Consider the following 21,925-nt stretch of genomic DNA (forward strand, 5'->3'; position numbering starts at 1 on the left):
ATTACATGTAAAATCCCATAGACCTAGTTTTCAAAAAAAATATTATGAAGCCATATCAGCAAAGTTCAAACTAACTGCGAACATTTCATGAGATATTTTGCCTAAATTAAAAAAATTGGCTCCTTTTGTTTTTTAAATGGACTACAACAACTACAATTCACAACACAAGTCACACAAGTACTTGCAAAAATGGTGTTCCAGTCGTGTGTAGTCATATATTGTAGTAGTGTGTGTGTGCATGTGTGCGTGTGTGTACCGTGCATTGCGCAGGTGTGTGATCAGGGCTTTCTCCCCAGCGTAGGTCTCCACCTCCTCGGTGGAGTAGACGGCCAGCCGCAGGTCCTGCTTCTTCTGGGCCAGTAGCAGCGCCAGAGACACCTCCTGGAGAACGCTGGCCCCCTGTGTGGCCGACCGGCAGAACTCCACATACGCTCTACCGCACGCACGCACGCACGCGCACACACACACACACACACACACATGCGCACAGACATACAAAGGTGTGACACAGACACACACACAGACATAAAAAGGTGTGATTGTGTGCATGAGTAAGTCTTTCATGCATTTCGTGTAGACACTACTTGAGCATCTGAAAGCTCTTGGAATAACGTCTGGAGTTGGATTAGGGTTAGGAAATGGACGTGGATCTTTCTCATTTTTTTCTAAAACTGTTTTTCACATCTGTTTTCCAGTTTTATGACTTCCCTAGATAAAATCCCTTTTCTCACGATAGGTCCTTAAGTTGTGTGCTGTCCAAAAGTTATTAAAAATAATCACAGACTAAAGTCTTTCAATTATACTAGTTTACTGTAAATGTGTACTGTAAATGTTTACAAATAATAGACTCTCTTCAAAAGAATCTTAAAATGTGCTTCTGATGTAGCCTGGGAAACCCAGAAGAACTTCTGGCAAATTTGGGATTTTCTTAAGGGTCTGGTGTCAACCAGGCTACTTCTAATGTGCTGTTTTCACACACTGAATCAAGTGATGTCATTCTCCAGTCAAAACTATGCTTCATAAATAAGACATATTTTTTAGCATCGTTTTTGTGTCATTGCTCAGTGATATCTCTATGAGAAGAAATTGGGGAAACTTTCATACCTGAAAAAACAGATAAAATGAATCTCTCTCTCTCACTCACGCACGCACGCACGCACGCACGCACGCACACACACACACACACGTTACCTGGAGCTGTCAAAGGCGATGGTCTTGACCTGGCCACATTGGCGGAACAGGGATTGGACTTGTTTGTAGTACAAGAAGGCAAACGGTGGCATGTTACGAATCTAAGAAAAACAAAAAACATCCAAAAAAGTAAAACATTGCCTACCGATATAACTTGTGTCACAACTATATATGCAATGTATAGGTATAGATCCTTCTGTGTTGACCCCAAGATCTTGAATATGCTTCACCTTTCCATTATACTACTGTTTCATTATGGGGGGGAAAAATCTAACAATTGCCCTCTTTAAGTCTACAAGAGTCCTACAGTGTTTCCCATACATTGACTAATCTGTGGTGGGGCGCCACAAAATAAAAATCGGCTGCCACACATAAATATTCTATGTTTAATTTAATTTAATTTAAATTAAATATAAGATCAAATCCTTGCATTGCCATCGAGCTGCGCTTTTTATGCACGCAGCCTTTCCTTGCCCCGCCCCGCTCTCTCTCGTAGCCTGCTGCCCCTCCTCTGCATGTGCATTTAACAACATATTCATGATTGTTGAAGGATTGTTGTTGCCACATAGTAGCATTGCATAGAAGACGTCTGGCTAAATTGCTATTAAATCCGCTTAGCATCGTGACCATGCTGTGCAAATTTGTTCAAAACTGCTGCATTGAAGTTAACTCTGCTAAGATCTTATCACAACATAGTAGGCTACATTGAAGAGACTAAACTAAGTTAAGTTATGCAATCAAGCAGTATCTCAAAGCTAACGTTAGAATACTGTTTGGATGCCGAATTTAGCATGCTTAGCCTACTTACAACTGCTTGTCAATTTCATTGAAGGTCTCATTTTATTGACTCTGACACTGAATGTTTGCAAAATCCCGATGTAAATGGAAAAGTGTTTTCCAAAACTCAAAAGTGCTTGTCCCAAGGAGAAGTACGAACCTTTATTTTAGCTATGTAGAAAACGTTATGAATTGCATCCACACATCAGCAGCCTTTAAACTGTGTTACAATTGCAATTTGCAAGGGTTCCCTCAAGTGACAGGCACTCAGGCACAATTAGACCTATACACTACCAAGAGGACGCCCCCCCCCCCGTTGTCCAAGTTAGCTACCGCCACAAATTGAATCCAATTCTGTGGGAAACACCGTCCTATTTACCCCACTGCAAAGCTATATCTGTACACTGATCTGAATGAGGATATCTGTCAAGTAAACTATAAGGGGAAGGGCACACTAGTAAATGTGGATTAAGGTAACTAGAGATGCACCAATATGGAATTTTAGGGCCAATAACGATATATCGGTTTGTTGTGGCTGATCCCGATAAATATCAGTATACGATAACCGATAATATTACTCTTGAAAATTTATTTTTGAAAAGTGGGACATGTAGTAAGAAATGTTTAGCCGTAGAGATGAGTACCATATGTGTGTGCTATATTCATCCATTTTCTCACGTTGTTTGTGAACATGTTAAAGATGGAAATGCAGCAGTAGGCAGAAAACAGAAGGAAAGATTTATGTCCAGCACCTGTGGAATGTCATGTGTTTGGGAAATCATGCTGCTTGTGTTGTCCCTTGGAGAATGTTTGCCAGGCCTACGCTCAGGCGGGCTGGCGCCCTAGGCCTTATTTACTGCCTTGGGGTCAATCTTGACTGGATTCCACAGATGTCGGTCACTAGGCATTATTTAGAGGAAAAAGTAGCCAACCAAGCTAAAGTAGCTCAGTGTAGTTAGGCTAGAGCTTAAAAAAAATATTGGCACAAATTATCAGCCAAAATTCTGTTATCAGAACAATAATATATATTTTTTTCCCACTTATCGGACAATAAGGGGACAGCCGTGGCCTGCTGGTTAGCGCTTCGGACTTGTAACCGGAGGGTTGCCGGTTCAAACCCCGACCAGTAGGCACGGCTGAAGTGCCCTTGAGCAAGGCACCTAACCCCTCACAGCTCCCCGAGCGCCGCTGTTGTGCAGGCAGCTCACTGTGCCGGGATTAGAGTGTGCTTCACCTCACTGTGTGTTCACTGTGTGCTGAGTATGTTTCACTCTGTGTGATTCACGGATTGGTAAATGCAGAGACCAAATTTCCCTCACGGGATCAAAAGAGTATATATACTTATATACAATAATGTATCAGCTGCCAATATCTCGTGAATCCCTAAAGGCAACAGAAGCTATTGTTGGGGAGCTCAGTGTGAACTGGTGTAGACGTACCACCACAGTGGTTGTGGGATCGTAGCCAGACAGCTCCTTAGCAGCTAGCTCATCATCAATCTCGCCCTGCTGGTAGTAGTCTGGGTAGAAGGCTCCAGCAATCACCACCTTACACACACGCACACACACAACACAAAAACACACACAACACAAAAACACACACAAAGGCTTCAGTCACCCAAACAAGACTCTTTTGGACTGTAACAGCTCAAAGGGGCTGGTTTCCTGAAACTTTTTTTGGTTTTCATATCATACACTACAGAAATAAACTATATGAACAAAAGGTGGCACATAACACATTATGGGATGTCAAGTTTCTGTATGTATTAAGGATGGCCATGTGTCCCAATATTGTTTTGTCCGTACATAGTTTGGTGCTTATTGTCCAAGTGTTACTGCTGGTGCTCAAGTCCAAGCTGATGCTTTTACATGACAACACTTTCTCGTTCCTCTCTCACATCCTCACCTGTAAGATGAACTTCTGGATGTGCAAGTTGGTGTAGTCCAGGGAGGAGTGACTGGAGCCGGGGTGCATGTTAAACTGGGCAACACGCCTCTTCAAGTCCTCATACAGCTCTGCTACCTGAAAACAAGACACACCTGCATGAATCCTTGAGACATTGTTTTGATAACTTTTCTGTTTTCATGAGTTTTCTGTGCAATTGATTTGCTATGTAATTGTAGTTGAGCAAAACAATGAAAATATGTCCATGATCAGTGTTTGGGGTTCTTGCTTGTCTCAAGCTTGTTGAGACATAGAGAAACCCACTTGGCCAAGCGGTATCAAAGATTATACAAATAATCTTCAAACTATTGCTGTGCGTCTTTATAGAACTTAGGAGAGCATAAGTGTCTAAAGAGAATTTCCGTGACAATTGTGATTTTTGATGTTCATGGGTGTGTTTGTACCTCTCTGACTCTTTTGATAGAAATGCAATTCTCCTTCCCCCAATCCAGTTCATCCTAGTAGATGTGTTGGTGAATAAGAAAATACTAATAATAAAATGTACAATACAGCATACACAGAACATATATTTACTGCTACATACACACACACACACACAGTCATGAAGTAAAGTTACAGAACCTTCACTATCATAAACCTGAGAGCAAAACATTCTCATGTTTACTTCACTGATTAGCAAACTTTTTTTTTTTTAAATAAGATCATTCCATACACAATATCTGCAACTAAGTTCTTTTTTTAAGAGGCATCTAGTGACTTCTGCAAAAAAAAGTTCTTCTATTCTGGAAATGACCTCAAAACTAAACTATCAAAGGCGGCCCATATTCTATAAAATACCGACAGAAACATTTCAATGTCTTACAAATATTAACTTATCAGAGTCAACAGCACAAATTATGTCAACAGCATATTGCAAAAAACAATGCATGCTGTATGCACTCTTACCTTGGTATGTCGGAACTCGCCCTTTGATTTCAGAGAGTGCCATGCCTTTAAAACAAAATGACGCATACCACATGAAACGTCACATGACTCACATCACATATGAAACACTATACAAGGATATGGTGTAAAACATAAGTAGTTGTTTTGAATGTCGTGACAAAACCCGCACACACACACATGCACACATGCACGCACACACACACACACACACACACAGTCAAAGACAGACAGAGACGCATCCTAACACACACACACACACACACACACCTTAAAGGCATTGAGGCAAGCAATGTAGTCACTGGGAACGCCATTTGCAAATGTTAACTTGCTCCTGTGGGAAAAAATCCGAAGCAATGGGTCACTTCTAGCAGAAAAGAGGCAAATTCTTTGAGCTGGATGCACCGCACTAGGATCAGTTTATGGCCCAGCGACAAGTATTTTAGGCCTATCTCAGGTCAGAATAATATTTATAATAAATTACAATGCAGCTTTGTTGTGTAAAGAAGGATAAACCTTAGAGAGGGAACAGTATAGAGAGAGAGGAAAGACAGTGGGAGAGAGAGAGTGGGGGAGAGAGAGAGAGAGAAAGAGAGAAAAAGAAAGAAATAAAGAACGAAAGAGTGAGAAAGAAATAAGTTGAAGTTTAAAGACAAACATATTTAAGTAGTCATATGTGTGTACCTTCAGTTTGAATATCTTACTCCATGCTAAGTGACACTTAGATTGAGAAGTGGACTTGTAGGTCAAAATGTATGAACTCATACTAAAGTCTAACATAAACACCCATTGTTCTGAAAAGTAGTAAAACATGTTGGGTTGACAATCTCTCAGTGTGGGAAAACTGAATTATTAGCAAAACACATTAAATAGAGGGAGGATGCTGACAAAATGTCAAGAGCAGGTTATCTTGTTCTTCTGAATGTGGATGTTTATGTCTGGTTTCGATAAAAAAAAAGAGGTATGGGTCTCTAGCTGTACATGATAACTGTCTGTCCTTGACTTTGAACATTGTTTTTTGTTACTTTTCATTTCAATGAATCAATGAAACAAAAAAAAACAAAAAATCCCTAACAGACTGACCGGAACCCTGCCAGAGGCTGCAGATGAGGTGCGTTAAAGAAGCTCTTCAGTGACAGACAAGCAGCTGGGGAGAGATAAATGGACACACAGGTTGAGTGAAAGTCTCATAATTTCATTTCTAAAGTCATGTAGGCTAGCGTGTACACATACAGCCTTTCAAAGTCATGCCATAGAGTTATGTAATTACACAGCCCATAGTTATTCACACCATGACTATTTTTGATTTAATATAGTTTTTCTTTTTTTCCAGCAACAAAACAGATTTTTTTTTTTAAACAAAATCTGATTTATCTCTTTATGCCAGAATGTATGGTCTTTGTCATGTGCTTATGTTGTTTCCAGGTATAAAAACATCAAATGGTCAAATTAAAATGCTTTATAAATCAAAATTTTGCATGAATATGAATAATTTTGGGCTTAACTGTGCATTATTGTTGCCACTGTTGCTCAAACAGTTATAAAAAACCTGTTACATACAACAATCTATATTCACATTTTTAACTGCCTGACCCATGGCTCAGCGCTTAGATGGCAGATGGCACAGCGCTTAGAAACTTGAAGCCCTGTAGTAGCAAAGACAAGACTGTACCGATGATTAGGCAGTCGTCCAGAACACCAAACACGTGCCCAAGAACGATCATCTTCCCGAGGTGCAAACCCACAGGTAAGTGCGCAAGCACACGGCCTAGAAAGGTCATCTCCCCATCATAGCGCTTCTGACTAGGGCTGTTTACAGACAGTGCTCCCATCTACACAGTGAAACACACACACACACACACACACACACACACACACACACACACACACACACACAGTTTTAGCAGATCACATTCTGATACTCACTTTGCCATTGAACTGAAACTTGTCTGTGTTCCTATTCAGATTAGTGGGAGACTTTAGTCTTTCAGCAAATGGACACATATCAATTTGTGTGTCATTAATCTGCAAATTAAATCTTTGATTTTTTTGTTTACATATGTATGACCAGATCCTGACCTCTGTCTAGGGAACCAACCGCTGTTGAATGTCTGCCATCTAACAATGGCAAAAGAAAATTGAGAACTAAAGGTATATGAAGGAAGATGAGCAAAGAGTAAAACTGAGGTGATGGTTTACGTGTGCAGTTATTTGATAAGACCTGCTTAAGCCCTCTGTTCATCAAAAAATAGGCATATATGCTATGCTAAAATAAGTTCACACATACTCAAATACATATTAGTTTGCTTTGACAGTAGACACCTGCTGCTCAAATATTATGTGCATGTCATGGACAGAGCAGAAGTGAAAAAAAGCCATTATGTGAAAAGAGGGGGTAGGAGTGGAGACTCTACCCGGGGAAGCCATGAAGCAAAATAAATAACATGAAGACATCAAGATGAGAAACAGATTGAAACAGTAAAACACGTATATACGTAACCTCTATAGCAGTCAAGTAAAACACTGAGGTTATTTTTTAAACATAGTGAAGTTATTCTTCACTGATATAGTCTTCAATAACATACTGAAGTTATTCTTTTTGTACTCTCTGTGACCCAGTGAAGCCTTTTTGAAAGGAAAAATAAAAAACCTCTCGGCCTTGCAGCTGCAAAGATAATGACACAGCAGACCCATGCTCTAGAGCAGGGGTGGGCAAACTTTTTGGGGTGGGCAAACTTCTCGAAAGACACCTTTTGGCTAATCAGCATCTGACAGGGTTACTAATATTGGTGGAAACCATCTTCCCATCATGCATACAAATATATACAGGGCTTTCTTATCTTGTTTACTTCATAGCAGCCAATGCCCATCTGTCACTTCTTATCCTCACCAGCTGGCATCATCCTCTGATACTGGCCATCATATGAAAGGCCTAGTGTCTACTGTATCCTCCTGCACCCCATTCCTTGACTGTTGGTCTGGTCTGTTCAAGATGTGTAATAGCCTTAAAACGCTTATAATAACTGCAGTAATATTAAAGCTTATAAAAAAACATAAATGCATACTTTAAGTCATAGAAAAACACCACATCGGGCCAGATCCGGCCCGCGGGCCGCAGTTTGCCCACCCCTGCTCTAGAGTCTAAACTAAGAACTGCAGAGGAAACTTTTGACCCCAGTGCTAACGAGCAAAAGCTATTTCCTCTGGCAGCATTAGTGCTGACCCTCAAAAAAGACCAATAATTCTAAACAACACACTTTTCATAGGAACTAGGCGCCACCTACTGGTGAGTACTTGAAGTGCAGGAGGGGCTTGAGCAGTGTATAAGAAGTGTTGTGACTATTGTGTGACTATTGCGTGACTGTGTGCTTTACTGTTATATTGTTATATTGTTTTATGTTTTATGAATTGTATTTGTATGCTTACATTTGTGAAGTAACTTTGTGGAAGTAAACAAATATAGTGATTAAATGTATTTTGAAAAAGCACCTTTCATGTCACACAAAGATTTATAAATTCAGGCAAAGTTATGGGTAAGAATCACTGAAAAGGTTACTGTGAAATGAGCAGACTTCGGCTTTAACAGTTTAAAAAAAGAGGTGAAAAACAGTTGTGAGGCTGTTAGGAAAGTTGTGATTAGCAAAGACACAGACCGCTTTGAGCTTCAGCACAGTCCTCTCGATATCGTTGAGGTTGGGTGGGGAGAGAGCCGTGGCAAGGAGTGTCCGGGGGTCACCCATGTCCAGCAGCTTCACCTTCAGTAAGATGGAGTCCAGAGGAGAACGCTACACACACACACACACACACACACACACACACACACACACACACACAGTTTGTTTTGTTACTGGTAGATGACTGAGTCTAGAAAGTTTTTCAGAGAATCCCACAGATACATGCACACACAGATTCTGTGCAAAAAGTGACACACCAAATGCTTTCCTCTGCTCTAGGCATATGTCTCACAAGACCAGTGGCACATAGGACGACTCTCACCAGCATCTCGGGAATCACAAAATCCGGGATCTCTCTTTCCCAGAAGTCCTTGGTGACCAGGCGGTAACAGTAACCCTTGGAGACCCGCCCTGCTCGACCTGAAATGCCAAACAAAACATTCTTCAGTGGTGCATGCAATCTGACCACCTGAACATAAGATCTAGTGAATATGGTTAAGACCAGCAAAGCTATGCTACTGCAGTTTGGCTTGGTAGAGATGTACCGATATTTCACTCGCTAAATATTGTGTTATGAGCAGACCGGGGCATAATTGTAAAACAATCAACCAAATATTGGCATCAGCAATCAGCCAAATTGTTATTTAAAACATTGTCAAGTCAAGTGAAACATTGGTATCAGCACCGGCCCATAATTTCACAATCGATGCATCCCTACTTATTAAGTAGACTAATTCCCATGTGCTAAGTGAATGCAGTACTTTTGGATCATTTGAAACAACATAGAAGTAACTGTGGGAAATGTCCAGACAACACTTTAGCTGTTAAATGTCTACTTGGGTTGGGTCTACTGACTACTAAAGAAATGTAGACATTTACAAGGATGACTTTTGTCCATGACCTCTGAGGTCAATCTCCCTTAAGGAGTATGGAGTAATACCAGCTTTTCTTTATCATGACAGGTCTTTTATTATTATTTTATGAAATCAATCAAGAATATCCTGTGTATCCTCTTTTAGTTATATAAATAGTGGTATAACTGTCTAAGACAGACTTGTTGCTCTCATGCTCGCCAGGATGCTTGTGTGATTGTAACCCGTCTCCGGCGTCGTGAATATAGGCTTGCCTGTGAGTTACTTTTTTTTTTTTCTTCCTCTTTGTGAATTAATACTTAATCTTTACCACATAACACATGGAGCCACTTGGTGTGAAGATCTGTGCCATGAGAACAGGAAGGCCAAGCAGTGAGCACACACCTTTGCGTTGGTTGCAGTTGGTCTTGGAGGACCACGTGAGGCGGAGTGAGCGGAAGTTTGTGTCTTTGTCACACACCAGGTGCCGTGCCAGACAGAAGTCAATTACTGTTAATGACACACACACACACAATATAAATTGCACTTGGTATTAATCATTGATGATGCATTGATGTAGATGGTGCAGTGGTCTAAGAAGAAAGGCAGGGCTTGTTGTTGGGTTTAACAAAACACAAAATGTCATGATCTGTACAGACAGAGTGACTGAGCAGAATTTCTTCTGAGTGTTGAAACGTGACACACTTACCATATTTCACATCTGGTACTGTGACTGAGCTTTCAGCTATGTTAGTGGAGAGGATGATCTGACACACAAACACACACAGACACACACACACACAGAGGACAAGGGTTTAGAAATGATCATAGATGACCTAGATCTCTTCACATGCAGCGTTGACGTAGTTGTTCTTAATCTTGCCATTCTGCCCACAATTACCTTCCTGTATCCAGCCACAGGAACCAAGAAAACCTCATTCTGCTCTTCCAGCGTCACTGTGGAATGGAGTGGGTAGACCTGCAACCTACACAAACACACACACACACACACACACACACACACACATATTGTAACCAGAGATAACTACAAAAATGGCAAGTCACAAATAGAGCTGTATCATACATTGATTCACTTGCTTACACTGCACACACATATTACACACACACACCTCTTGCGCCCAAGTTTGGATAGTGCATCCTGCATGTACTGGATCTCAGCAAGGCCAGGCAGGAAAACCAGAACACTGCCCCTCACTGGAAGCTTCACAAGCCCCTTCCTCTCCCTCTCCTCCCCTTCATGACTGGGGGACAATAAAAACAACAAGCAATTCAAACTCACACATTCACACTGGTCACCACTGGTCTTCTACTCTACTTTTACTATCCGGGTCAGACCCAATAAGTGGTGGGAGCAAGGTTGGGTGTTGGAAGAATGCGGTTGGGGGGGGGGGGGGATGGGGAAGCATGTTTGGTGTTTTAAGCCCCCAAAGGCAGCGCTGCATGGAAGGCACTAGGGTTAGGGTTAGGGTTTGGTGCCTTGAAGTCGACGGTGGCAGCACTGCCTTGAAGTTGACGAGGGGGGCTTAAAACACCATCGAGCGAAAAAAGCAGTCCAGAAAGTAAACGCTTGCAGTGGCAGACAATACTACAATTTGGGTATAGCTGTGGCACAAGGGACTGCAACGTCCCGTACCACATTCAGGCCCAGGTGCCCACGAGGTGCCCACAAGGACCTGGCTTTGAAGCTGACCCACAGTCATTTCCCAATCCCACTCTCTCTCCTTCTCCCACTTGCTGTCCTATCTGGATTAAAGAGCAACAAGCCGAAAAATATACTTTAAAAAGGGGAATTTTGCGTAAAGGTGAAGAGTTTACATCCCTGTAGGGAAATACAGAAGCACAAAAAATGTCCCTCTTAATGTGACCCCCCCCCCCCACCCCCTCACCCATGACCCCTCTGACCTTTGGTCTTTGTCCTCCATGGTGTCGAAGCTCTCAATCAGGCTGATGGCTACATTGTACATCTGCACACTAATGCCAGGCTCATCCATGTACATGGGCACCGCCTGACACACACACACACACACACACACACACACACACACACACACACACACACACACACACACACACACACACACACACACACACAGGTAAGTCCATGCATACAAACCAATGTTTTGAAACAGACTATATCTATTCTTATGTTAACTAGCTTCTATGTGTTCAGAAGAGGAACAACAAATGTACACAATTTAGTTTAAAATATGTGTCCCTGTGTGTATGCATGTGTGTGTGTGTGTGTGTGTGTGTGTGTGTGTGTGTGTGTGTGTGTGTGTGTGTGTGTGTGTGTGTGTGTGTGTGTGTGTGTGTGAGAGTGTGTACGCGTGTGTGTGTGTGTAAAGTTGCTTCACCGAGAAGGGAATAAGCCCGCGGATGTCGTCCAGATAGAACTGATCGATTGCATAAGGTGTTCCCTCCACCTCAAACACATATGCAGGGTTCAGCTGAGCACGCAGCGGTGTGCCAAAGTACTCTGCAAACTCCTTACAGTTGATGGTGGCCGACATCAGGACAACCTGTGAGGAGAATGGATTCTGTTCAGTATCGCAATATTTTGCGCGCACAATTATATCGATACAGTAGCTCAACATATCGCAATATTTAATTATATAATTATTTGTTTTACTTTCGTGTTTTCTCCATTGGTTTTCTCGGAGTTTAACGTTACTCTGATCATTTACATTTCCGTATTAGCCTACATCCACAAGGTGGCGCTTGTTGCAGTGCTTTGTTGTCGTGGTGCATTCGACAGCATTCAAATGAAAATGGCTTTATCACAACCGGTTGTACACGATGCTCCGTCGTCTTTCAAATCTAAAGTGTGGGTAAATTTTGGTTTTCATTCAAAGGCAAATAGTAAAGACCTTGACATGCAGTATGTCATTTGCAAGGAATGCCACATGAAAATTAAGTGCTGTGGAAATACGACAAACTTGAGAGCCCATCTCACAAGGTACCATTTGGAGTTAGCTGCCCCCAAGGAAGTGAAACGACCCAAAGTTGTCCTACCCCCAAATCAACGCACCTTGGACCAAACAAACATGATAAAGCTACCTCCAAACTCCGAAAAGGCTGAGAAAATCACTGAGGCGATAGCCTACTTCATCTCCAAAGATTTACAGCCTTACAGTGTGGTGGAGAATGAAGGTTTCCAGAATCTGCTTAGCATACTGGAGCCCAGGTATGTGATCCCTTCGTGTAAATATTTTACCGACACTGCCATCCCCAAACTCTACAGTGAAGTCAAAGAGGAGGTAAATGAAACATTGAGTTTAGCCGAAGGAGTAGCTATAACGTGTGACGGTTGGTCATCAAGAGCTACGGAGTCGTACATGACCATAACCGCGCATCACATCACGAATGAATGGCAGCTTTTAGCTCAAGTTCTACAAACGAGGGCGATGCATGAGAGCCATACCGGGGCCAATGTGGCTGAGGTGCTGAAAACGGCAACCGAAGAGTGGGGCATCGCTAACAAACAGATTGTTTTGGTTACGGACAATGCGTCCAACATGGCTGTGGCTGCGCAGGTGGGGGGCTACCTTCACAAAAAAAAATTTGCCCATACCCTCAACCTCGCCTCACAGCGCGCACTAAAACTGCCTGCTGTCGCCAGGTTACTAGGAAGAGTCCGGCGCATAACCACTTTTTTCCACCGCAGTACAACTCAATGTTGGAGCAAAAACAAAAGCTTCTGGGCATCCCCACTCATAAGCTCAAGACCGATGTTGTGACCCGTTGGAACATTGGGTACGAAATGCTTGAACATTTCTTGTCGTTTTTGGCTTATAGGCCGAACAGAAAAAAAGCCATATTATGTTTTTGTTGACTGAACTGCATGTTCTTGTTGATGGTGAAATTAAACATTGAGAACTGCAGATCAAGCCTAATTTGCGTGGGTTTGAAGTCAAGTCTAAACTCGTTTGGTCGTCATTTGTTGGTGTTGGTGTAACGTTTTCTGACAGCTGTGGATGGTGCCCAGTAACAGTTCAGGCTGGTCTCGCACCGATGTCCAGTGACAATGCTCTCCAGGCCAGCCTTAGATAGCATCTATACCCAGGGGCGTAGATTTGCGTGGGGTCCTAAGGACGTGTCCACACCGATATCAAAAGATGACTGAAATGTCCCCACCAACATTCAGGTTGAAACGAAAAAAGCGCATCATGCGGTAGGCCTACGCAAAGGGTTAAATAATTTCCCACTTTGGTACTGCTTCCGGAGACAAGTCTGTTTTTTGATTGGCTTAGCTCCCTATATGCTGCCGATTCAACGTTTTTCCATCAAGTTTTTGACTCACTTGGCCCTCTTGCTTAGTTGTCGATTCGAGGATGCCGGGCAAAAAGAGAAAGACGGAGGAGGTCCTTTAATACGTGATGCTTTGCAATGGGTGCATGAATTCGGGACATTAAGCAAGCAGCATCAGGGGACGGACCTTCAGCCTCACTAAGACCACTGTGCCCCAGCCGGTGGACTGTTAGAGGGAAAGCAATCAGAGCAGTGCTCTCCCAGTATGAGAATGTTTTGACTAGTCTAGAGGAGATGGGAGCCAACAGTGGAACCACAGATGCGAAGGCAAATTTGGAGAGATATTAATTAGGACCAGCTCTAAGGGCCAAAAAACTTGAAACCCCAGTCTTTCAACATCATTCAGTTTTTAGTCTTTCCTTGAGCCAATCCACAAAAAATGTACTGCCCAAGCAGTGGGCTTCGATCTGGTCCAAATCCTCTGTACTGATGATCTTATGCTGGACCTATGTTCACAATGACTACCAGAGATGTGTATGTATGATGTATACACAGTGATGTGCGTGCATGCGTGCGTGCGTGCGTGCAGGTGCGTTGTGCGGGTATGTGTGTAAGCATGTTGGACTTACCCGAACATGGCGGGAATTGGAGAACAACAATTTCCTAATGACTAACAGCAAGAAGTCCAGTTCCTCTGTTCGTTCATGAACCTGTTGCATGAAACCATTTTGCTCTGTCAGACAAACTTCCATGAATTTTATTCAGACAAATCACTGTATTGATACAAGATGTCCCTCATTCACTCTGAGGAAGACACTATATATTATGGAATAGCTCGTCCTCTATAGTTCTTGAATCAATATTAAACATTTATTCACCTCCACTTATAAATGAGCGGGCAAACGTTTTGCTGGCATTTGTGGAAATCTGCTAACACAGCATAGCATGGCATGGCATAGAAGTTATGCTACAATTGGTAGATGTTATGTTACGTCATTGATGAGGCAGCGTTCACACTGACACATTTTATTCACCCCAGAAAGTGAGTATTCCAAAGTAGTGAGAATGTTGGAATCACAATAATTTGAGTATGTACTTTACACAATGCAGAGAAATAAAAGGGAGACCACCAAATTTACAGTCAAATGAAGGACCATCTTTGCATTGCGTTGCTTAAGACTCCTTGTTAAGGACACTGTACCGGAAAGACCAGAGGCTAGCTACCTTACCGTACTTACACACCGCCGCCAACTTCAGCTGCAAAAGATACAGGAAGTCATTCATTTTCAATGGAAGCCTGCTTCGCTCAGCTGCAACAAGCAGCAAATCAGTCGGCGTTGCGTTTTGGGCGTCTTGAGCAACTTGAGCATCAAGCAGAAAGTTGGTCAACCTTATGCTAATGAGCTATGACGTGGTTCAGCGGCAAAAGACAAGCAACGTAGAATGCTGCCACGTCAGAGCAGCCAAAGCGTCAAAAGCTTCCCCATACTTTTTGACAGGGCGGCCAGAGCTTCTTTTGCAGCTCAAGTCGGCGGTGGTGTGTACGTACAGTTATGCTCTTGATTAATGGATCCTCAAAAGAGCAGCGTTGCTAACGCAAATAACCAGATAATAACTTATAACACTATCTGGAGTATTTTAAATTGCACGTGATGGTTCATACCTCATCTATGAAGATGTGGGAGTACTCAGTCAGGCTCTTGGCCCCCACTAGTTTCTGCAGGAGGACTCCAGTGGTCATATAAATTAGCCTGGTGTGCTCTGACGCCATTTTCTCCAGGCCCACCTACACACAGAGAGAGAGAGTGAGAGTGTGAGAGTGATAGAGAGAGAGAGTGAGAGAGACAGAGAGAGAGAGAGAGAGAAATTATATTCTAAACAATGACTATGCTCATCATGTTCCGGTTTTATTCTGAATAATCACAGTATTCCGATTGTGCATGAGTCATACACCTTATTCCAGCTGCCATAACCCGATTTAGTCAATTTACAAGCTTAACACCATCGGAAAAGTGAAAACTGGACTCGAACACACATTCACACAGAAATGTGTCTGAACTGTGGAGCACATCTGTAAGATCAATACACTCTCAAACTATGCCCTGCCTGTATCATACCTGATAGCCAACCAAACTACCCAGAGCACACTTGCGCTGACGTGCAACCCAGCGTGCGATGCTGGACGCGCCGATCTTGCGGGGCTGGGTGACCACCAGGTTGCAGGGCACATGCCTCTCATTGTAGTAGTCCAGGACAAACTGAGGCACCTGGGTGGTCTTTCCACTACCTGTGGCCCCGCGGATGATTACCACCGAGTTGTTCTCTATTAGAGACACAAGCTGTGGAACACACAATTATTCTTTCTTAGAGGGACAAGCTACTGAACATACACACAGACAAGTCACAGCTGAGTTATTCATTAATAACGGAGTTATTCTTCAATCTGGCCTTCTGGGTGCACATCACCAGTGTTAAAGACTCCATTCTTCCTATTGCAAGTGAGTCTGAAGTTGTAATTTGTAATTGTTAAATAACTACAGTGTTGCTTTCAAGGTCAAGGTCAGTAAACACACACAGCCACCAATTTTTTACACAAGGGAAGTATACGAGTAACAGCCATTTAAACAGCATTAGCTTATTCTCTCTAAGGGCCTACCTCATGTCTGTCCTTGGTGATCGGTAGGGAAGGATATTCAACGCTGGTCAGGGAGGGTGGGAGCTCAGATGAACCTAGTCGTTACAAAGACCAAATTAGACTAGTCTTGTAAAAAGCTGTTTAAGTGCTTTGGAGAGCAAATCTCATGCCATAGTTCAGGATGTAATACTAATGGATCTACTTGACATTACTTATTGTTAAATGAGCGTATTTGTGCATGCATGAAGAGCTACAGACAGCAGACAGCCCTTGATGTCTATATGGTCAGGGGCATTTTATACAAATTAATTGAGACAAAGTAAGATTAATTTGACAATGTAAAGCACTATACAGATAGTACATGAAAATTGTTGTCATGTATGGATTCCCAAGATTCCAAGCTTTCAAATGGTATATAATATTTCTATGCTACTTAGCAATATGGTGCATGCAATTGATTTAGTATGTTGGGGGAGGTGTGGTTAATGATGTGCAGAGTGTGGTGCATTAACTAGTGTGGTGCATTAATTACTGATGTTGGTCTTTGCACAGTATACCCAGTGAAATTATTTTTCTTTAAGGGGAGTGCACAATGTTCCTTTAACTTACTGTCCAATCTGATTTTCCTCACTCCATTTTGGCGTTCAGAATAATTCCTCTCTTCTGAGTCACCAGAGCTGGGCACACACAGAAATAATTTTCCTTCATTTTGATAACGTCTGTTGTGAGCAACACTAGACTAGATAATTCAATTTCATCATCTAACATTACCTCTGTTACATAACGTTAACTTCAATTTGCTAACCATTTAGAGTCAGATAATATCAACGGTATGCTAAGCTAACGTTACATTCCATAATGACTATATGGTATTGTTAGCACCCCATATGTCAGACGACAATCATAAAATTGTCACTTAACATTAATGTGTTTAACGTTAAAACCACATTTTAAAAAGATGTGCACGAAAACTAAATGCCAAAAATGTTGGATAGAGTTGGCTAGATGGCCACCTGCATAGCAAACTTTACACGTGTACAACATTAACAATCAGGTGACAAATTCAATTGAACAGGCTTAAGACACTCCTAAAACATGGTGATTTCAAAAACCCATCCTTCCTTATTTATATGTTATGTTCATTTTACTTCCCACATCATACTGTTTGTAGTGTGGTAGTTACAGACTGGTATTGCCATTGACATTTTACTGCTAAGTATCTAAAATTGACGAGTTAGCAAAGTTACCTAGCATTAGCTTCTGGGTTGGATTCCTTCAATTCCCTTTCAGCATTTTCTTTGGCAGACTGTGTTCCGATAGCGAACCAATCTGCAATCTGGCCACCAGTCACTGCTTTCTTCATTTTGTGTAATATTCCGCTTTCTGTGAAACTACAATGTATTTCTTAAGCTTCTCTGTTTCAGCCGTCGTGCAGGTGTTTTCCAATGGCAGCCACCTCAACTCAACTCACCCCTTGACCTAGACATCAACAAGTGCGAATTCGAACAAGGCGGGGGACAACGGCAAATTCTAAACGTTAGATTAATTGTGCATATTTTCTTTATATTCGGTGGATACACTGGAATATTTAACATACGAATTATACATAATTATATATTTATTCTCTGTAATTATAAGGGCTAACTTTTTCCCTCTTCTGAAAATTAAACAAAGCTTTTTGCCGAGTTGTCGACATTACTTTGATGAAGACGTGTTCTGCAACTTTTTTGCTGCGATAATGGTCTCTAAAGCAAAAATGTTCATGTAGGCCTTGCTTGCAAGTTCCCTAAAGAGCCCTAGCTAAAACCTTGGCTGCTTCGTTTTCTAAGAAGCTAGCGCCATCTGCAGTTCATTGACATTGGTAGGGCCAGAGAATGTCTAGTCTGGCGAAATTACCGAAATGACTACTGACAGTATTTTTCTGATTTATGGAATTTATATATATATATATATATATTACACCTTACCTTACCTATATGGTATATTGGTAAGGTATCCAAAATGTCCTATGTGAAAACATTCTAATATTCTAAAATGTAACACGTCAACAACAAATCCAGCCAACACGCCCTGTGTATCTGATTGTGTTAGATGGCTGTATTCGAGCTTTTCACCGATCCACCCGGTCAACAAAGGGTTACTACGGCAGAAACCTTTGCCTTTAACCTCTGACGTAGTGATGCCCACGTGGTCTACAAAACACAGAATGACCTCCTTAGCTCGCTGTGTAACTAATGTAGCACAGCTATCTGGGTAGACACTGCACAGAATAAATGGATCAAAGTAAACAACAAGAGGACGACTATGGCTACAATTTATTCCCCGAAAGAAATTCACCCAAGTATAGAAAAGACTCGATTGCAGAGAGCTTGTTCACTTTTAACCACAAGTGTCAGGTCATGCTTCATCTTGCAATGGAAACAAGTACGCGGAGCTATTTCAGTCAGCTAGCTAGTTTGCTAGTTTTGCTTCTGCAAGTTCCACTTATGTCAATCTTGCCTGCCGTAGCATGTACACGACATACAGTTGTACGAACAGGAAATCTGTAGTAAATATTGACATTATGCCTGTGTTTATTTGAACTTAACATGATGTGTACATTTTGTAACGTTGATGACATTATTAGCTAAGGGAAATGTTTCAGCTAGTATGATTGACAGTAAACTGATTTTTTTTTTTAACAGGTCCATATGCTAAACTTCTGCTGGGAGCAATGAAAAATTCAGGGTGGTACGTATGTAAATAAAGTTCGATTTGTACTTGACTAATGTTCATTCTAGATGTCGTGCATAACTGGCAAGTGTGCTGTTTTCAAATTAGCCAGGTGTTTAAAGACAGACATTTCTCCTGTGAAGACTGCGATGGAACTGTCAGCGGAGGTTTTGACGCAACATCATCGCAGGTAAATTCATAAAAAGGAACGCAAAGTCCTTGAATTGCCATGACGAATATCACCGCTGTGATTGACTGTCGTCGTTATTACACATTTCAAACATTTGCTGATTTTTTTTCTGAGACGGTGGTGTATGGATATTTTTAGGTTTGGTATGACTGCCAAACTTGTCAGCCCAGGTGCGCATATTGGGCAAGCATGGTCAAATCTCTCTCCCTTTCCCTAGATAGTCTTGTGCCAGAACAACATTCACCAGCAGGCTCACATGAACAGAGTGGTGACCCACGAGCTCATTCATGCCTTTGACCACTGCCGAGCACATGTTGACTGGTTCAATAATTTCAAACATCTTGCCTGCTCAGAGGTGAGAGAGTTTTTGTCAAGTGCATAGTTTTTATGTGCCAAATGTCATGGCTTATTCCAGATGTCACTGTTTTTTGAGGGTCCACAAAATTTTTTGTGGCTTCAGCATTTTCAAAGTGAAGCAATCTAGCATATATTGTTCACTTGGCTACACCAATTGTCATGCATGTCGTGAAATTGTTGAAGTGTAGGGATTTGCATGATCCATGATTCAAAACGTAATGTTATTATGTTGTACCATAAGACATACCTGTGCATGATTCACTTTTCAAGATTTGATAATGGTTGTATTGTTGTCTTTCTCAGATTCGTGCAGCTAATCTCAGTGGGGATTGCTCTTTCTCCAATGAGCTTTCCAGGTTTAACTTTGGGCTCAAACAGCACCATCAGGTATCATTTTACAAGCTAACAAGACTTATGTCAATGAAAATCTTGGCTTTGTCTGTCTGTCTGTCTGTCTGTGTCTATGTGTCTGTCTGTTTTATTTAACCAGGACGAGCTGGGAAAGTGAGAGGGGAGGCAAGTCTATTGTCAAATAGTGTAATGTTAGTTTGCACTGTACCTCTGAAAGGCACAGTGTTAACCATTACTACTCAAGAGACGATAACCCCTTAGGTCTGCCATTGTGATGTACACTGTGAGGAGATCCTTTTCATATAAACCATCATTGTGTAAAGAATGTTTGCTTGGTGGCAAATATACTTTGCACATTGCATTGTTGAGTGCTTTGCATCTGCTCTGTCTTCTTTTCATCTGCTCTAGCCTATTGCGCAAGCGCTCAGCTGAGACAGCAGCGTCGCTGTCAAATCTGTTCCTGGGAAAAGTAACGTTGCACCGATTTGAAAAAGGAACTACATTACATTACCAAATTTTCAGTAGTAGCACGTTCCACTACATGTTATCCGGAAAAAAAAATTAGTTACGTTACTGTAACGTGTTGCACACAACAATGCTGACCGTTGCAAGATTTGGTTAAATGCATCAGAGGAATACCACTTACCTTTACATGCCTCCCTGTTCCCCCCAGGAGTGTGTTCGTGGGCGGGCCCTGCGCTCCATCCTGGCTGTGCGGAAGGTGAGTCGCGAGGAGGCGGAAAAAGTTGTGGACGAGGTCTTCGACAGCTGCTTCAACGACCACGCCCCTTTCGGACGCATCCCACACAGCAAGAAAGACGCCAAGTTTGCCTATCGAGATTTTGAGAACCGGGATCGGTATTACGCCAACTTATAACCAATGCTGTAAAGCCTAAACCAGTAGGACTGACTGTCTTTATTCCATTTGGTGCTTTTGTAGGGTGCAGCTACTGCTACCTTCACCAAGGAGGGTAGTTATTGTCTAAAGCTATGATAAGGAGGCACTGCATAGCATCCTCATCCATGGAATTGATCAGCGGAGTAAATTATCCATTTTAAATCAATTAAAATGGCAATGAAAGAGATTTTTTTTTAATTCACAGTACATTTTGAGGCTTTTTGATGTTGTCTAATGAAAAAGGGATTTTTATTCCAAGAAGCTGAAATGTTTGACAAACTATTTGTCTTTGGTCCTTATGCTTTAATGGTATAAAATTCAATGAACCACGCCTGACAACCTCAGACAATGAAAGTACTTACCTCTGTCATGTGGCCTGTGCACTACATTTTCAATATTACATAGTGAGAATGAGCAGGGTTCACAGGTTATAGGCCATGTGTAGGAAGACATCAGTCCTACATCAGGCCAGATACTAGTGGTGATGTGAGCCTGTCCCATGGTCTCCTCTCCCAGTCTTTTTCTCTCTCCACACTCTTGAGTGAAATTAAATTTATTGTGAATACAGACCATTTTATAGTGTCAACTTGTGTTGGAATAAAATTGATTCCTATGACGCTTTTCTTTTTGCAATTGTGTTTATTAAAATATAATGATGTTCAAATGTTTGTCAAGTGAGTACGATCTACTGGTTTGTCCAGGGAGAATCTAGAAACTTATCTCAAATATATCTTGAATTAATATAATGCATTTGAATGCAAGAATTAAATTGCACAATGGAGTCATCTGTAGTTGGTTTATCTGTATCTTTTTGTTCTCTGGCTTGATTCCCATATTGTCCACTAGATGGCAGTATTGACACAGCTCTGGCAGAGATCCAACCATAGTTGCTAACCTGCATTGCAACCAACAAAGTTGGTAATTTAGTTAGCAACTATGGTTTTTTTAGGAACCGTGCCCCTGAGCTGTAACACCATTTCTTTTGGCTATAGGCCTGTCTCTCTGCAGTTCAGACAGATAAGCTGATACAGCTGTCACTGGTATTGAATTATAAATGCCTGTACATTTCAAAGCTGAACAGTATACAGTGTGGAATGCTGATTTGACAGCATTGCAACTTTATTTGAAAAATAGTATCCGAAGTATTTTTGTAGGGTAATCCTTACAGTTTAT

The 21,925-nt window shown here is 41.7% G+C and overlaps 2 protein-coding genes across 2 annotated transcripts in view; one reads left to right on the top strand and one right to left on the bottom strand.

Moving 5' to 3' along the window:
• The window catches only part of tdrd9 (tudor domain containing 9), a 33,351-nt gene extending 15,744 nt beyond the window's left edge, over positions 1-17,607 (bottom strand). Inside the window, exons 1-23 of the mRNA XM_076297471.1 lie at positions 17,492-17,607; positions 16,854-16,921; positions 16,266-16,339; positions 15,727-15,948; positions 15,273-15,395; positions 14,239-14,319; positions 11,716-11,880; positions 11,255-11,367; positions 10,471-10,584; positions 10,242-10,326; positions 10,050-10,107; positions 9,746-9,850; positions 8,812-8,909; positions 8,469-8,600; positions 6,488-6,647; positions 5,899-5,962; positions 5,086-5,149; positions 4,819-4,863; positions 4,317-4,370; positions 3,874-3,990; positions 3,408-3,515; positions 1,192-1,292; positions 257-433 (exon numbers count right to left, since the gene is read on the bottom strand). Of these exons, the coding sequence (XP_076153586.1) occupies positions 257-433; positions 1,192-1,292; positions 3,408-3,515; positions 3,874-3,990; positions 4,317-4,370; positions 4,819-4,863; positions 5,086-5,149; positions 5,899-5,962; positions 6,488-6,647; positions 8,469-8,600; positions 8,812-8,909; positions 9,746-9,850; positions 10,050-10,107; positions 10,242-10,326; positions 10,471-10,584; positions 11,255-11,367; positions 11,716-11,880; positions 14,239-14,319; positions 15,273-15,395; positions 15,727-15,948; positions 16,266-16,339; positions 16,854-16,921; positions 17,492-17,607 (2,444 nt within the window). The remainder of the gene's footprint in view (positions 1-256; positions 434-1,191; positions 1,293-3,407; positions 3,516-3,873; positions 3,991-4,316; positions 4,371-4,818; positions 4,864-5,085; positions 5,150-5,898; positions 5,963-6,487; positions 6,648-8,468; positions 8,601-8,811; positions 8,910-9,745; positions 9,851-10,049; positions 10,108-10,241; positions 10,327-10,470; positions 10,585-11,254; positions 11,368-11,715; positions 11,881-14,238; positions 14,320-15,272; positions 15,396-15,726; positions 15,949-16,265; positions 16,340-16,853; positions 16,922-17,491) is intronic.
• An 837-nt stretch (positions 17,608-18,444) lies between these two features.
• Positions 18,445-21,368, top strand: atp23 (ATP23 metallopeptidase and ATP synthase assembly factor homolog). Its single transcript, XM_076296621.1, has 6 exons — positions 18,445-18,668; positions 18,929-18,974; positions 19,065-19,146; positions 19,364-19,501; positions 19,807-19,890; positions 20,528-21,368. Exons 1-6 carry the CDS (start codon positions 18,518-18,520, stop codon positions 20,729-20,731), a joined length of 705 nt encoding a protein of 234 aa, XP_076152736.1. The 5' UTR covers positions 18,445-18,517; the 3' UTR covers positions 20,732-21,368.
• Positions 21,369-21,925: the final 557 nt, after the last annotated feature.

Source organism: Alosa pseudoharengus, unplaced genomic scaffold, assembly GCF_046254945.1.
Source record: "Alosa pseudoharengus isolate Yale_2024_CS ecotype anadromous, Long Island Sound unplaced genomic scaffold, YU_APseudo_1.1 YU_APseudo_1.1_scf_20, whole genome shotgun sequence".
Classification (NCBI taxonomy): domain Eukaryota; kingdom Metazoa; phylum Chordata; class Actinopteri; order Clupeiformes; family Clupeidae; genus Alosa; species Alosa pseudoharengus.

Excerpts from the sequence above, each read along its gene's own strand:
- atp23 (XM_076296621.1), top strand. The coding sequence starts at position 18,518 with ATGGATCAAAGTAAACAACAAGAGGACGACTATGGCTACAATTTATTC. Across the intron at positions 18,669-18,928 it reads TCATCTTGCAATGGAAACAA|GTCCATATGCTAAACTTCTG; the intron begins GTACGCGGAGCT and ends TTTTTTTAACAG. Across the intron at positions 19,502-19,806 it reads AACATCTTGCCTGCTCAGAG|ATTCGTGCAGCTAATCTCAG; the intron begins GTGAGAGAGTTT and ends TGTCTTTCTCAG.